General features: G+C 37.8%; 1 protein-coding gene across 1 annotated transcript in view; it reads right to left on the bottom strand.

Moving 5' to 3' along the window:
* Positions 1-419: 419 nt before the first annotated feature.
* strn4 (striatin, calmodulin binding protein 4) overlaps positions 420-12982 on the bottom strand; it is a 28078-nt gene continuing 15515 nt past the window's right edge. Inside the window, exons 10-18 of the mRNA XM_081371473.1 lie at positions 12451-12626; positions 12194-12241; positions 10914-11035; positions 10612-10779; positions 10392-10532; positions 9218-9316; positions 7744-7830; positions 7391-7572; positions 420-3286 (exon numbers count right to left, since the gene is read on the bottom strand). Of these exons, the coding sequence (XP_081227599.1) occupies positions 7403-7572; positions 7744-7830; positions 9218-9316; positions 10392-10532; positions 10612-10779; positions 10914-11035; positions 12194-12241; positions 12451-12626 (1011 nt within the window). The 3' untranslated portion in view covers positions 420-3286; positions 7391-7402. The remainder of the gene's footprint in view (positions 3287-7390; positions 7573-7743; positions 7831-9217; positions 9317-10391; positions 10533-10611; positions 10780-10913; positions 11036-12193; positions 12242-12450; positions 12627-12982) is intronic.

The following is a 12982-nucleotide window of genomic DNA, read 5'->3' as shown; positions in this document are numbered from 1 at the left end:
CTGTAAAGTTTCGTTTCTTGCCGCCATTTTCTTACTGCTTTCTTTTGCCAAAGTGGACTCATTACCATATTTAAATTAATTAAATTAAGGGAGGAGACAGGGTGGGGCATTGTGCTCGTGCATGTGCGCTCAATTTTACGTTAACTGGGATGTACGAAGAGAATATGCGTGGGATCCTTCGTACGCAGAGATTCATACATCTGGGTTTTTTTGTGCGTACGCACATTTACAGCTTTGTCCGTACGCAATGTTTTAGTATGAATTCAACGCAAGTCTTTGTACATGAGGCCCCTGGTGACCTACTGTACATCAGACCCCAAATATGCTGATCATCAATCCAAAATCTTTTTATCAGTATAACTTTGCATACCCAAAGACACTTTCTCAGACAGTAGAGTTCAGACCAGACAAGAATGAAATCTCTGTACAAAACCATGTTTTTATTTAGTTGTTTTTGGATTTTTTTTTATGACATACAACACAAGACCTGCAGAGTAAACAAAACAAAAAAAGAAAAAAGAAAGAAAAGTCAACAGGAAAAATGAAAAAGATGTAATTTCATACGAGCTAGAAAGCAGTTCAAAAATATGCATAATAAAACAAAATAAATAAAAGGCTGGTCTTTTTTTTTATCCCTTGTAGTTATAGGATATAGTTTGAATACAGCTTAATATGATGTACAAAATATCACACAGTGATAAATTGCTATTAAAAAATAAAAACGCATAACAAAAAGTCCTTTTTACCTTGGCTGTGGACTGAAACTTTTTTTCATTTTTTTTTCTCTTAAATTTCCATACAATTTTCAGTTTTTAGGCTTTTACACAATCACAAGCAATTCTTAAGCCTAGCAAAAAAGGTACTACTGTCGTCTTACACCTTATTACTAGTAATCGTAATGATAATATGTCTAGTAAAGAAAAGCATATACGTGAGAAAATGGGAAACTTACATTATATATCGGCAGCTTGTCGAACATATAAACATTTTCGGTTTCTTTCCATTTTTTTTTTTCTTTTTTACACAGATTCGTCCTCTCTCGGTAAGGAATGTGTTTTGTCATCATAATTTCAAGACTCGTATTGCAACCAAGGGTGCGGAAAAAGGTGTACAAAAGAGACAGCAGGACTCATCTTAACACCCATGCAACCGGCAGTCTTTGGAAGAGAACTTAACGATGCAGCGATACGTAGATGAACCGAACTGTTTGTGTTATTCTACACGTGTAGTGTAGCATGAAGCTAACTGTTAGTGTGCGGTGCGAAGTTTCTAGGAAAAGAGGTAAGCAGCAAAGGATTATGAGATTCCACTGAACCAAAGTCTGTGGTCATGTGACATTCATTGACTGGGCGAACATCCCAAAATGAAACGGTGGTCTCGTCATTATACAAAGGACAATATCAGGTCCATTAATAAAATCACTCCAAGAGGTTTCTACACTTGCTAACTCGCAAATCCAGACCGCTTTCCTTGCCAAAGATCCCCCATTTTCTGGGTTGAATCGAATCATTTTAGATGGACGCGGTCTGGTTAAGGACTGACATGGCTCCATTATGCTAAAGCGCTCTTTATGGCCCATCAGTCTTTCTGTCGCTTCTGACTTGCCTTCTGGCCACTCGTCTACGACCACGGAAAACCAGTAAAGGATAAAAATAAACCCTGCAAAACGGAAACATGATGTGACCTTTGATCTCCAGAGCTCAAGACCAGGCTCCCTCCAACTAAGGAACCTAAAGATCAGATTCAGATGATTCTGCACCTCACCTTGCATTTTGACTCCTTGCTTAGCCAACAAAAATCAAGCAGCCCCACTTTTATTTCCATTAAAAGAACCATGAGAGCTATTTTACGCCTCCTTATCTTGCCTTGACTAAGGGTACAAGACCCGTCAAGTCAACTTTTTTAACACGTCTACCTTTAAGTTTCACCACTGGACTTTCAACCTCTTGGTAAATCAAGCGTATACTGGGGGCAACGCCCGTTCGAGCTTCACTTTGTTCTCCACTTTTCAGGAAAAAAAGAACTTAGGTAGAGATCACAGATGTCGAGAAACTCAAGAATCGACAATACAGCTGCACTCAAACAGTGGAACTTGTAGTTTGTTACAATTTTTTTTTTTTTTTTATTGGAGACAATCATCAACCGAAGATCTTCAAGCGTGGATATAGAGTTTATCGTCTTAAAAATACCCTGACAAAACCTTAAAAGCCACTTCGGAAAACCAGATGTATTCTGAAATTCCAGACACACTGGCTGCATTTCTGAAATGCCAAAGAACTGTACATGATGACACCGAGGAATGGCAGGGGTCAACCGAGATTTGATACTTTACGACCCTCGTAGTGAACAGGTCCCTGATTCAGAGATCTTAGCACCAAGGTTGTGAAACAAGAGTGCTATGTACAGCGCATCCTGCTTATGTACAGAAATGAGTTACTCATCCAACTGCAGATCTTCCCAAAAAAAGTCTTCCGACCGATATCGAACACTACAATAAATACACTACTCAACAGTCACCTGACTATTACGGAAAATGCGACCTGATTGGATATGGATGAAGACGGTGATTGCGAAAGGCTTGTGCTGGCACCGTCACACACGCAGATACACACGTGTTTGGTTTTACTTCAAGGTGTACTCGTCATACGAATGAAATGTGTGGAGGAAGTGATTATGAAAGGCTGAAATACTAAGGCTCTTAGCTGTGAGGCTAAAGGTAAAGCTGTGTTGTACTTCGCAGCTGAACCGAAGCAAAAAAAAAAAACTCATCTAAAGCAGTCTTTGGAATGAAATGCATCGATCACCTCACGTTACTAGGCGACAGTTACGCGAGGACATTAATTCACAGATTAGCACTAATGCAATTTACATTGAGAAAATGCGCAGGCTTGGGTAATGTCTTGTTTACCGAGAGCCTTCAAATCCTCAACCTAAACCGAGCATGATATTAAAATCCAGGGTGTGTGTGTGTTGTGTTAAGGTGTGTGTTTGCGTGGTCCATCCGTCAACAGATTGGACATTCTTCGCAACACACTGTGCAGATTGTTAGTAGTGTCATCCTTAACTGAAATCAGGACCAGAGCAGCAAACTCATTAGTATTGAAAGCGGTAGAGTTTGTATCACAACATGTGAGGCATAAAAGAATGATGGGTCGTGTGCCTTTTACACAGGCAGTGTTGATGTGTAGAACATTGTTCCCCTCGTTTGAGTGAGTGTGTGAAGTGTGTGTGTGTGTGTGGATATTCGGCGTTTCACTCTTTTGGCCCAGTAGTGAGGGTGGCTCCCCTGAAAAGAGATAAAGCAAAAATTAGCTCATGGCAGCAGGATTCAAATTAACAAGTTCCCATGCACACATGACAAGTAACAAGGTGCTGCAAATGATTTTGGCCATTTTGATAACTTGCGACAAATATAAAAACACGTAATTAGAACCAGGGCTTGAAATGTACTTTTTTGCTCATCAGACACTAGCTAAGTTTCCATCCACTTGTCAATCGAATTATCTGAAGTTCGGTAAAAAAACTCATGCGAATAAAGCTGGTGAAAGTGTGTTTCCATCCAACGGCTTTAAAGCGAATAAAAACCTGTGCGTAATGACGTCACATGCTGTTTTGCGATCAAATTGGTATATCGAATTGATTTTAGACATTTTAAGGTGTTTCCATTCATTTTCGCACTGAATCGCACAACATACATGCAAACATTTGTGAACAAAGTTTTGCTAGATAAAATGGGTTTATTTGCAATAACGTTTCCATCAGCGTATATCGCATAAGCCGTATATCGATCAAGATAAAATCTGATGAGACCGAACGTATTTCATTTGAGTCGATATTCATTAAATTCAATCGAATTTTACTGTTTCCATAAGGCATTTTTCATTCGATATCACTTAATTCGGATAAAAACGTGTGGATGGAAACATAGCTACTGTGGCTAATGGTTTTTCAAAGTTACTAGCCACTCAGCATTTTCACTGGCCACAATTTTAACATTGATACCATGGGGAATATATAATATATACATTTTTCAGTTGTGGTCTTTTAAAATTTATCTGAACTAAAAAAATTAGTATTAGTCAAATATAGATTTTTTGATTCATAGATACTGAAATATCTGAAATGCTACCAATACTCATTTCCAGCAGAATAGACACACGACACCAGCTGCGCTTTCTCATCTCTCCCGACAGTGAGTTGACACACAAACCCGGCTCACTCACTCACTCGTTTCATTTGCTCCGGATGAATATTGTTGATGTTACAGGGCTTGAATTTCGCCGTGGGATTGCGTGTATTACGCATAATTTTACTCATTCCTGCAGTGCGTGCCCAAAAGTGCGCGCACACAAAGCCACCTCTCAGTACTAAATTGAGTTATTTTTCACTGCTTTTTGCACTTAAACAGTCAAATACACACAAAATAATGACAAAATGCCAGTCTTGGTGAGTATTCACGTAAACACACTCAGTTATGTTTTAGGTAAATGTAAACAGTTGAGAAAGAAAACGCAAAATCACTCCGCCCAAGTAGCAGTGCTTCGCCTTCTGAGAATATAGTTCCCAGTATGTATACGGTTAGAAGTAGGGGTGTAAATCGGACAGTTCATGACGATACGATACGATATCGATTCTCTCAGCCAGCGATCCGATATTTTTCGATACTTCAAAAAATTCCACGATACGATTCGATTCGATTCGATTCGATTCAGGGCTATATCGATTGATTAATCGATATTTAGATATAATGTTCACACAACCAGTTACGTTTTTATTAACTCACAAATGCAACCAAAATATATAACATGAACGTTTAATTAAACTCTTTGAAAATTGCACACCCTCTCCCAATTGGGACATTTATAACAGAAGTGGTTATTTGCAAGTACTCATAAATCATGTTTTTTATTATTATTGTGCATTCCAAGTAATATCAATCAAACTGCAGCTGGGTTGTTTTGATTAATAATAATAATAATAACTTAAAAAATAAGTTAATTGAAAGTATGCTTTAATATGTTTTTTTTTTTTCTTTTTTTTTTGCAGAGCATAGCAGATACATTCACATTTCATCTTTCTGAGTCAAACACAACCAAGTAATTGTTATGATAAATAATACAACACTCGGTTAATCTTCATAACGTTAACCTCCTCAGCTGACTATATGCCTGACAAACTTTGTTGTTGTGATTAACGTACGTACACGCAGTACAGAGAGCTTTTCCCTCACCATTCCGTTCCCTAAACGAGCTGCTTTAGTAAGGTTCCGTGAAAATGTTTCAGGTTTTATTTTCCTTTTACGCCCTGAAGAAGATATCACGAGTTCATTGAAATGATCCATCCTTGATCACTTTTAGTCAGCTTTGACGAAACTCCTCTTAGCCAGCGCGCGTCTTTTCAAAGTGACATCTGACCTGAATATTGCGCGCTGAGTCGCTAAAACGGACTTCTCGTGTTGTGTTCACCAACAAGGGTGCGAGTGCTTGTCTGTTTCTACTGTAAAACATGAACTCGCGATGCCTTGACAGCGGACAATACCGGCTTTTGTGAAAAAAAAAAAAAAAAAAACTTGTTTAGGGTTTAGTCAGTCTTGTCAGGCGTCTTTTTCAGATGAGGAGATTAACGTTACACACCGGCAGGTGGTTGGTGAGTAAACGAAAATGTGCGCTTTAGCGGAAGGATGTTACGTGTCATGATAATGTGGAGAGTGTCAAAATAAAGGTGCATATCGATATTTTAAGTGTGGAATCGATGCATCGTATCGTTAGACGTTATATCGATGCATCGATCCATATCGATGTATCGTTACACCCCTAGTTAGAAGATGGCTGTGTCTCATGTGACCTTGTTATTTCTCCACGCTGTGACTATACAAATCACAACATGTAAATAGGAAAATGTTGGTGTTATTTTGTCACTTATTGGGAGCAGTATGCTAGCTGGAGCCATTTACCTCCAGTCTTTGTGCTAAGCTAGGCTAGCGGTGGGTGCGTCAGACAGAGTTACGGCACGCACGGAGATGAGAAGGGTATGTAGGGACTTATCTAACTCTGGGGGATATGGTGAATAAGCTAAAGTCCCAAAAAGTCGGTGTGTTCCTTTAAAAGTGACAGCAGCCTAATATACCTGCTGCCAAATTATGCGATAATATTAAAAATTAGGGCTGGGTAAAAAATATCGATTTCTCGATTTTAATCGATTCTCATTTTTATGAAACAATATCGATTCTTAAATCCCAAGAATCGATTAGTCATCCTGTTTTCAGTTGATGAATGAATGGATCATTGTTGCGCACATCTCATCCAATAAATCGCAATAATCTTTGTGCTTTGTTATTATTGATATAAAACAAAGTCTCAGATTTCAAATTACGTCCATTTTCTTACGAAATTCAAAAACATAATTACCGTTTTGGCGCTGTGGCGTGAGATCGCTCTGGCTCAGCTCTAGAGAAACAGCAGCGCGGAGCGCACATGACCTTCTCTTCCGCCTTAATAATACCAGTTACAGCGCGAAATAAACATGAATGAGCATCTGAAAGTGTGTTAAAAGATAGAGTACAACTTATCGAAGTCCGTATCATGTCTCATGGAATCGCTCAATCATTGTTTCAACCGTGGAAAGACGTTAGTAAACAATGTCATGTAACGTCACATTTACCTCAGAAAAAACATATCCAGTGACCATAAACTCGTTAGTCAGCTAGAAAAGTTAACTCTAGAGAGGACTGAAGAGCATTTTTGTTAAATATATGCACCATATTATATATTCATTATAATTTTTAATGTTCTTCAATATTTAATGCATGTTTGAATAAATCTGGAAAGTTTTTTATGACAGCCATCATTTAAAATTTTATATAATTTCATATAACTTTATTATTATAAAAATAAATAAAAGTGTATTTTAAGTGTTTGTATACATCAGTTAATTTTTACCTTCAATATTATAGTAGGCTAATGAAGCCTATAGGCTACAACTGACTCCCATGGTTTACAGCAATAAGAGATTTGTTTTCCTTGAGAAAATTTGCAATGTATTGTACCTGATATCCAAAATAATCGATATTGAATCGAATCGAATCGTAATCGAATCGAATTGCAAGCTTGTGAATCGAAATCGAATCGAATTGTGAAATTTGTGTCAATACCCAGCCCTATTAAAAATATCTATATGGCAGTTTTTCCCCATGGTACTGATGTCAAAATGTGAAAATGCTGTGTGGCTAGTAACTTTGGAAAACCACAAGCCACAGTGGCTGGTGAGAAAAAAAGTTAATGTCAAGCCCTGTATAACTATCAAATAAAATGAAAATATATCATGAAATAGATTTTTGCATATACTGGCCAAATTGCATAGAGAACTCATAATGCTTATAATGTGCATTTACCAGTGAGAAAAATCAAACGAAGATCTTGGCGAGCGCGTCGGCCCCAGCGCTGGCGATGAAGGGCTGCGACGGGTGGAAGGCCACGTCATGAATGGCCTCATCGTGTTTTTTCCTGTGCGCTGTGATCTCCTGCACACACGTGCGATTGTCCAGCATCCACAAGCGCACCGAGCAGTCATGACCTGAGAGAAACAAAAAACACAAGATATAGATTGCAGAGATGACACTTTGTTGGCAACTTTCACATTTCCGTGAGAATGGTCTGTTGACGTGGATGTGTTCGGAAGGCTTCAATTGGCTTGTTGTTTTGTTCTCTGACGTCACACACTGCATGTCCGTGTACTTTTACTTACTGCCGGAGATGAGGTAAGTGCCTTTAGGGTCTGTGGTAAGACAGGTTACAGCATCCAGGTGAGCCACCATGGAATGAATCACTTTCCCTGAAGCCACAACGAGAGGAAAGAGGAAAAAGATTAGGTCATGCGGGACATTTTTGATACTCTGATATTCCAAATTCTCAACCAGTGGGATAAGATTATGTTTCTAATTCATCCTTTTTAAAGGGATAGTTCACCCAAAAATGAACATTCTGTCATCATTTACTCACCCTCAAGTTGTTTCAAACCTGTATGAGTTTCTTTCTTCTGCTGAACTCAAAAGAAGGTATTTTGAAGTATGTCGGTAACCAAAGAGTAGATGGTCCCCATTGACTTACATAGTAATTTTTGGTTACACTTTATTTTTTAAAGTGTCTTTGTTACACTGTAATTATACATTTAAGTAATATTAAGTAATTACATGTACTTACTATAGGGTTAGGCTTAGGGTTTGGTTTAGTTGCATGTAATTATGCATAATTTATAGTTATTACTATAGTAACTACATAAAAAACATTTAACAATGACACTGTAAAATAAAGTGTTACCTCTTTTTTTTTTTCCATACTATGGAAGTCAATGGGGTCCTTCAACTGTTTGGTTACCCATATTCTTCAAAATATCTTCTTTTGTTTTCAGAAGAAGAAAAATTCATACAGGTTTGGTACAACTCGAGGGTAAATGATGACGGAATTTTCACTATCCCTTTAAGCAAGGTTTCCCAGATTATGGGATTCATGAGGGAACTGCAAGGGGTTGATAAAAAAGCTAAAAATGAATTAAATTATTACACATTTTAACACTTACTTGCATTAAACAACATCAGAGGACCGTGAACATGGAAATGGCTTGTTAAATGATTACAATCTTAACTTATTTAATAATATTTCAAAAGGGGTTGGCTAGCAAACAGAAAAAAGTTTGGGAATCCCTTCTTTAAAGTAGTCCTGCAAAAAGCAGCAGCTAAAAAAACAAAACAAGAAAGCAATATAAACCTTACTTGACTTGATTAACCATCTTGACTTCTCCACAAATTTCACATTTTACCTTTAAGACCATTTCCATTGTTGACACATATCCACAAAAATCAATAAAAATGTCCTAATGTGGCGGAAAATAAAGCCACAGGTAGTGCACCGCTGGGTTCACTTTCCAGCTGTCGTTTCTTCACGGGGTAATCTTTCACACCAAGAATGTTATTTGCTTTTCTTCAACTGCTCTTGCTATATAAACTGGTGATTAAAGGTTGGTGTCTGGTTTCGATTCGATTGAGGGTTTTTTATACCGGAGGTTATTTTTTAACTGCTTTGAGAGGTCTATTATGACTGAACCATAGGAGAGTCAAATGGCTTTGCTGATGTATTTACAGTTCCCACACTGCACAGCTGGAAAATACACAGTGAGAGTTATTATGGGCCTAAACATTGCCACAAGCTCACAACACACACACCTGTCTTGTTGTCCAGGTAGCGGATGGTACGATTCTCGTGGGCTGTAATGGAAACCGGTTGGGACGGATGGCTGACCACACGGTTAATCAGCTCGCTGCCTGCAGGAGGCGGTAAAGAAAAACACAACATTTTATTATTGTACAACAGGATTCAAGTCAACATGAAATTGCATTCATAACCCATTTTACTTCTGTAACGTGATGCGTGCAACCATGATTTTCAATGTAGTTCAAGAATTTTAGCATCAATTACTTAGAAATAATGCCTGTTCACATATACATATATATAATTCATATATATTGATTATTGTAAGTAATTCTTACTAAAATATTTGCAATTTATTCATTATTATTTATTTTTCATTAATATAATTAATATAATTCATTAATACACAATCTATTTTAATGAAAAATAAATAATAATGAATAAATTGCAAACATTTTAGTAAGTATTACTTACAAAAATAATTATACAAGGATTGTATTCATTTACATGACAGTCTAGTAAATTATAATATAATATAATATATTAAAATGAAATCCAATAATGTTATATAATAATATTAATATTAATATAACAATATACGGTAACACTGACATTACATAAAAATGAACTAACACAGCTTCTAAAGAATCTTAGTTAATATTCATTTCAAGATTTACAAATATATTTTTAAAATCAAAATCTATTAATATTATTTGATAGACCTGAGCTTACATGAACTAACAATGAATATTTTACATTTTATTAGCTGAAATTGACGACATAAAAATACGATTTTTTTTTTAAACAAGTGTATTGTTCACTGTTAGTTAATGCATTAACTAACGTAAGATAATGGGACCTTGTTACCCAATACATAATAAATAAATGCATTATAATTTATAATATTTAATAATCATTTACGATAATTATTCTATGTATAATTAATACAATTTTAAAAAGGTTGTCAAAATTGCAATTAAATAAATAAATAAGAATATTACAAACATCAGGGAATTCTATTAATTTGCATGGCCTTTTCCAAAACCTGTCCAAAATGGCAGTCTAGTAAAGTATTTCAGTAACCATTTCATTTTATATAAAAATAAAACGTTTGTATGCTGGTAAGCATAGATTGTAAAAGTAGTGACATTTTGCTAGATGTCAATTCCTGTATGACGCGGAGCTTACCATCCTTAGTCTGGGTCTCCAGGACCATGATGCTTTGCTCTGTGTTGAGGTCATAAAGCAGAGTTTCGCCCCCATCGAAAGACACAACAACCTGGGACGGGTCGGTGTTTACAAAGGCAACCGAGGTGGGAGTGCCGTGTTCTGAAAGACGGAGAGGGAATGAGTGAGAGGGACATGCAGAAAAGAAAATCAATCCAAACACACAAGGTCTACTCCTCACCTTTCTCCTTGTTAAAAACAGACACACACGGTGAGGAATTATGGGGGTCCCAAATCCGCACAGTCCCATCCGCTGAGCAGGAAGCCAAACGCTTCAGGCTGGAGGAGTAAGCCAAACCCCACACCGCGTCCTCATGCCCCGACAACACACTGCTCTCCACGCCTGGATCTGAACGCATTTACACGCCACAATGTGTCGGCAAATTAATATATAGTCAGTGCCCTCTAGTGGACTCTTATATAAACGCAACCGTTTTTGAGTGACACTGTGGAACTTGCAAGTGCAGTATTAGGTAGACTTGCCATAGTTGTCGTAAGGATCCACATTAAGGTCTGGAATCTTCCAGCCTCGCACGGTGCCGTCCAGACCGCCGCTGTAGCATGACTCTCCCTCCTCACCCATAGCCAGAGAAAGAACAGCACCACTGAAATCACACACACGAAACATTAAAAAGCAAGAACAAAAAAGTTCTGTGGCTGTACCACAATAAAGTGCTAAAGTGTTAAACCATGGTACTCTGATATAGAGTGGTGCTGACTGATTTCCATATTCATTTACATTGTTATCTAAGGTACTTCAAAGACCACTTGGTTTTATAACAGAGCTTTATAAACTGGTGATTTGATAACTTAGCCTTCAAAGGTTAGTTATATATAGTTCACCCAAATATGAAAAGTCTGTCATTTACTCACCCTTAAGTTGTTCCAAAGTAAGACTTTCGTTCATCTTCGAAACACAAATTAAAGTATTTTAATGAAATCTTTCTCTCCCTCCATTGACTACCACTTTCACGCTTCAAAAAGTTCATAAAGAGATTGTAAAACTAATCTATATAAATTTAGCAGTTTAGTCTAAATATTCTGAATAGACAAAATCAGATTGAATGTAGGCTTTTATTCACATAAACATTCATCAACTCACACATCAGTTGTGGTAAACGGAAGCTCAAGCATGTTCACTTGACGTGCGAGAACCAATGAGGTTCATTCTCGTGTTTCGCAGCACGTTTGAGTTTCCTCAAGAACCAATGAGGTTCATTCTCGTGTTTCGCAGCAGGTTTGAGTTTCCTCAAGAACCAATGAGGTTCATTCTCGTGTTTCGCAGCACGTTTGAGCTTCAGCAAGAACCAATGAGATTTGATCTTGCACGTTAAGCAAGTACGGTTGAGCTTGTTTATGTCTGCTGATCAATGTTTAAATGTGAATAAAAGCTTAAATTCAATCTGTTTACCATATAAAGTGACTGAGACTCTTCAGAAAATGATTAGTTTTACGTATATATGGATTATTTTTATGATCTCTATAACTTTTTGAAGCATCAAAGTGGTAGTTGCATGGCTGTCAATGGAGGGACAGAAAGCTCTCAAATTTCATTTCAATTATCTTCATTTGTGTTCCGAAGATGAATGAAAGTCTTACGGGTTTGGAAAGACGTGAGGGTGAGTAATTAATGACAGAATTTTCATTTTTGGGTGACCTAACACTTTAAGCACTTGGCAGAGTATGTTAGTCAGAGTTCAAGCCATTTATTTTTTAGGTGGACTTTTTCCAGATTAGTCTAATTATAAACCTGTCTCACTCACCTGTGTGCTCTGAATGTATAAATGGGCTCAACGTCCAGCGCTGCATTTCTGTGAAAGCAAAAAATTAAAGGCTTCCAAATTAGCACACAGCAACAGCGCTAAAAGAAGCATTTATGGATCAACATTTCTAAATATACTTCTAGAGACACCTACACTAACACAATTATAGTGACATACTTAACATAAAAGGGCAGTGCAATAAGGATCTTTTGTGTGGTGCGTCTTGTGTTGATGCAGGGTTAGGACGTGGTTCTTACTTTTTGGAGTGCATTGCCTTGTTGAGGTTCCACAGCTTGAGTGTCCCATCCTCAGAGGCGGACAGCAGCACGGCCTGGCTGGGGTGAAAGGTCAACGCTCGGATGGCGTCGAAGTGGCTTCGTAGTGTGAAGCGAGGGTTCCATGTTTTTTTGAACTCTTCTCGACTTTCCTGCAACTAAAATGAGATATAAAATACTTAAGTAATTCATACACACAACAGAAAGCTAACATACTGCCAATTTTACAGTAAATACAGACATCCCAACCTGCACAAAGTCATTTCCGGGAGTCAAGAAATCTCCAACTGGGGGGGTTATGCATTCGGTTCGAGAAATCTCCAACCGGGGGGGGGGGGTTCGGTTCTGATTAGTTCGGTTCGAGAAATCTCCAACGGGGGGGGGGGTTCTGATTAATTCGGTTCGAAAGTAGAGATAAAATCCCGAGGCACACACGCACACTAGCGCACACACGTAAGGTCTCTCGCTCCCTTTCTCTGCCGTGCGCGCGCTACGCTTGCGCGCTCTTGCTTCC

This window comes from Scardinius erythrophthalmus (genome assembly GCF_964197995.2).
Source record: "Scardinius erythrophthalmus genome assembly, chromosome: 7".
Classification (NCBI taxonomy): Eukaryota; Metazoa; Chordata; class Actinopteri; order Cypriniformes; family Leuciscidae; genus Scardinius; species Scardinius erythrophthalmus.
Note: the sequence above shows the minus strand (reverse complement) of the source record. Positions and strands in the feature narration are given on the sequence as shown.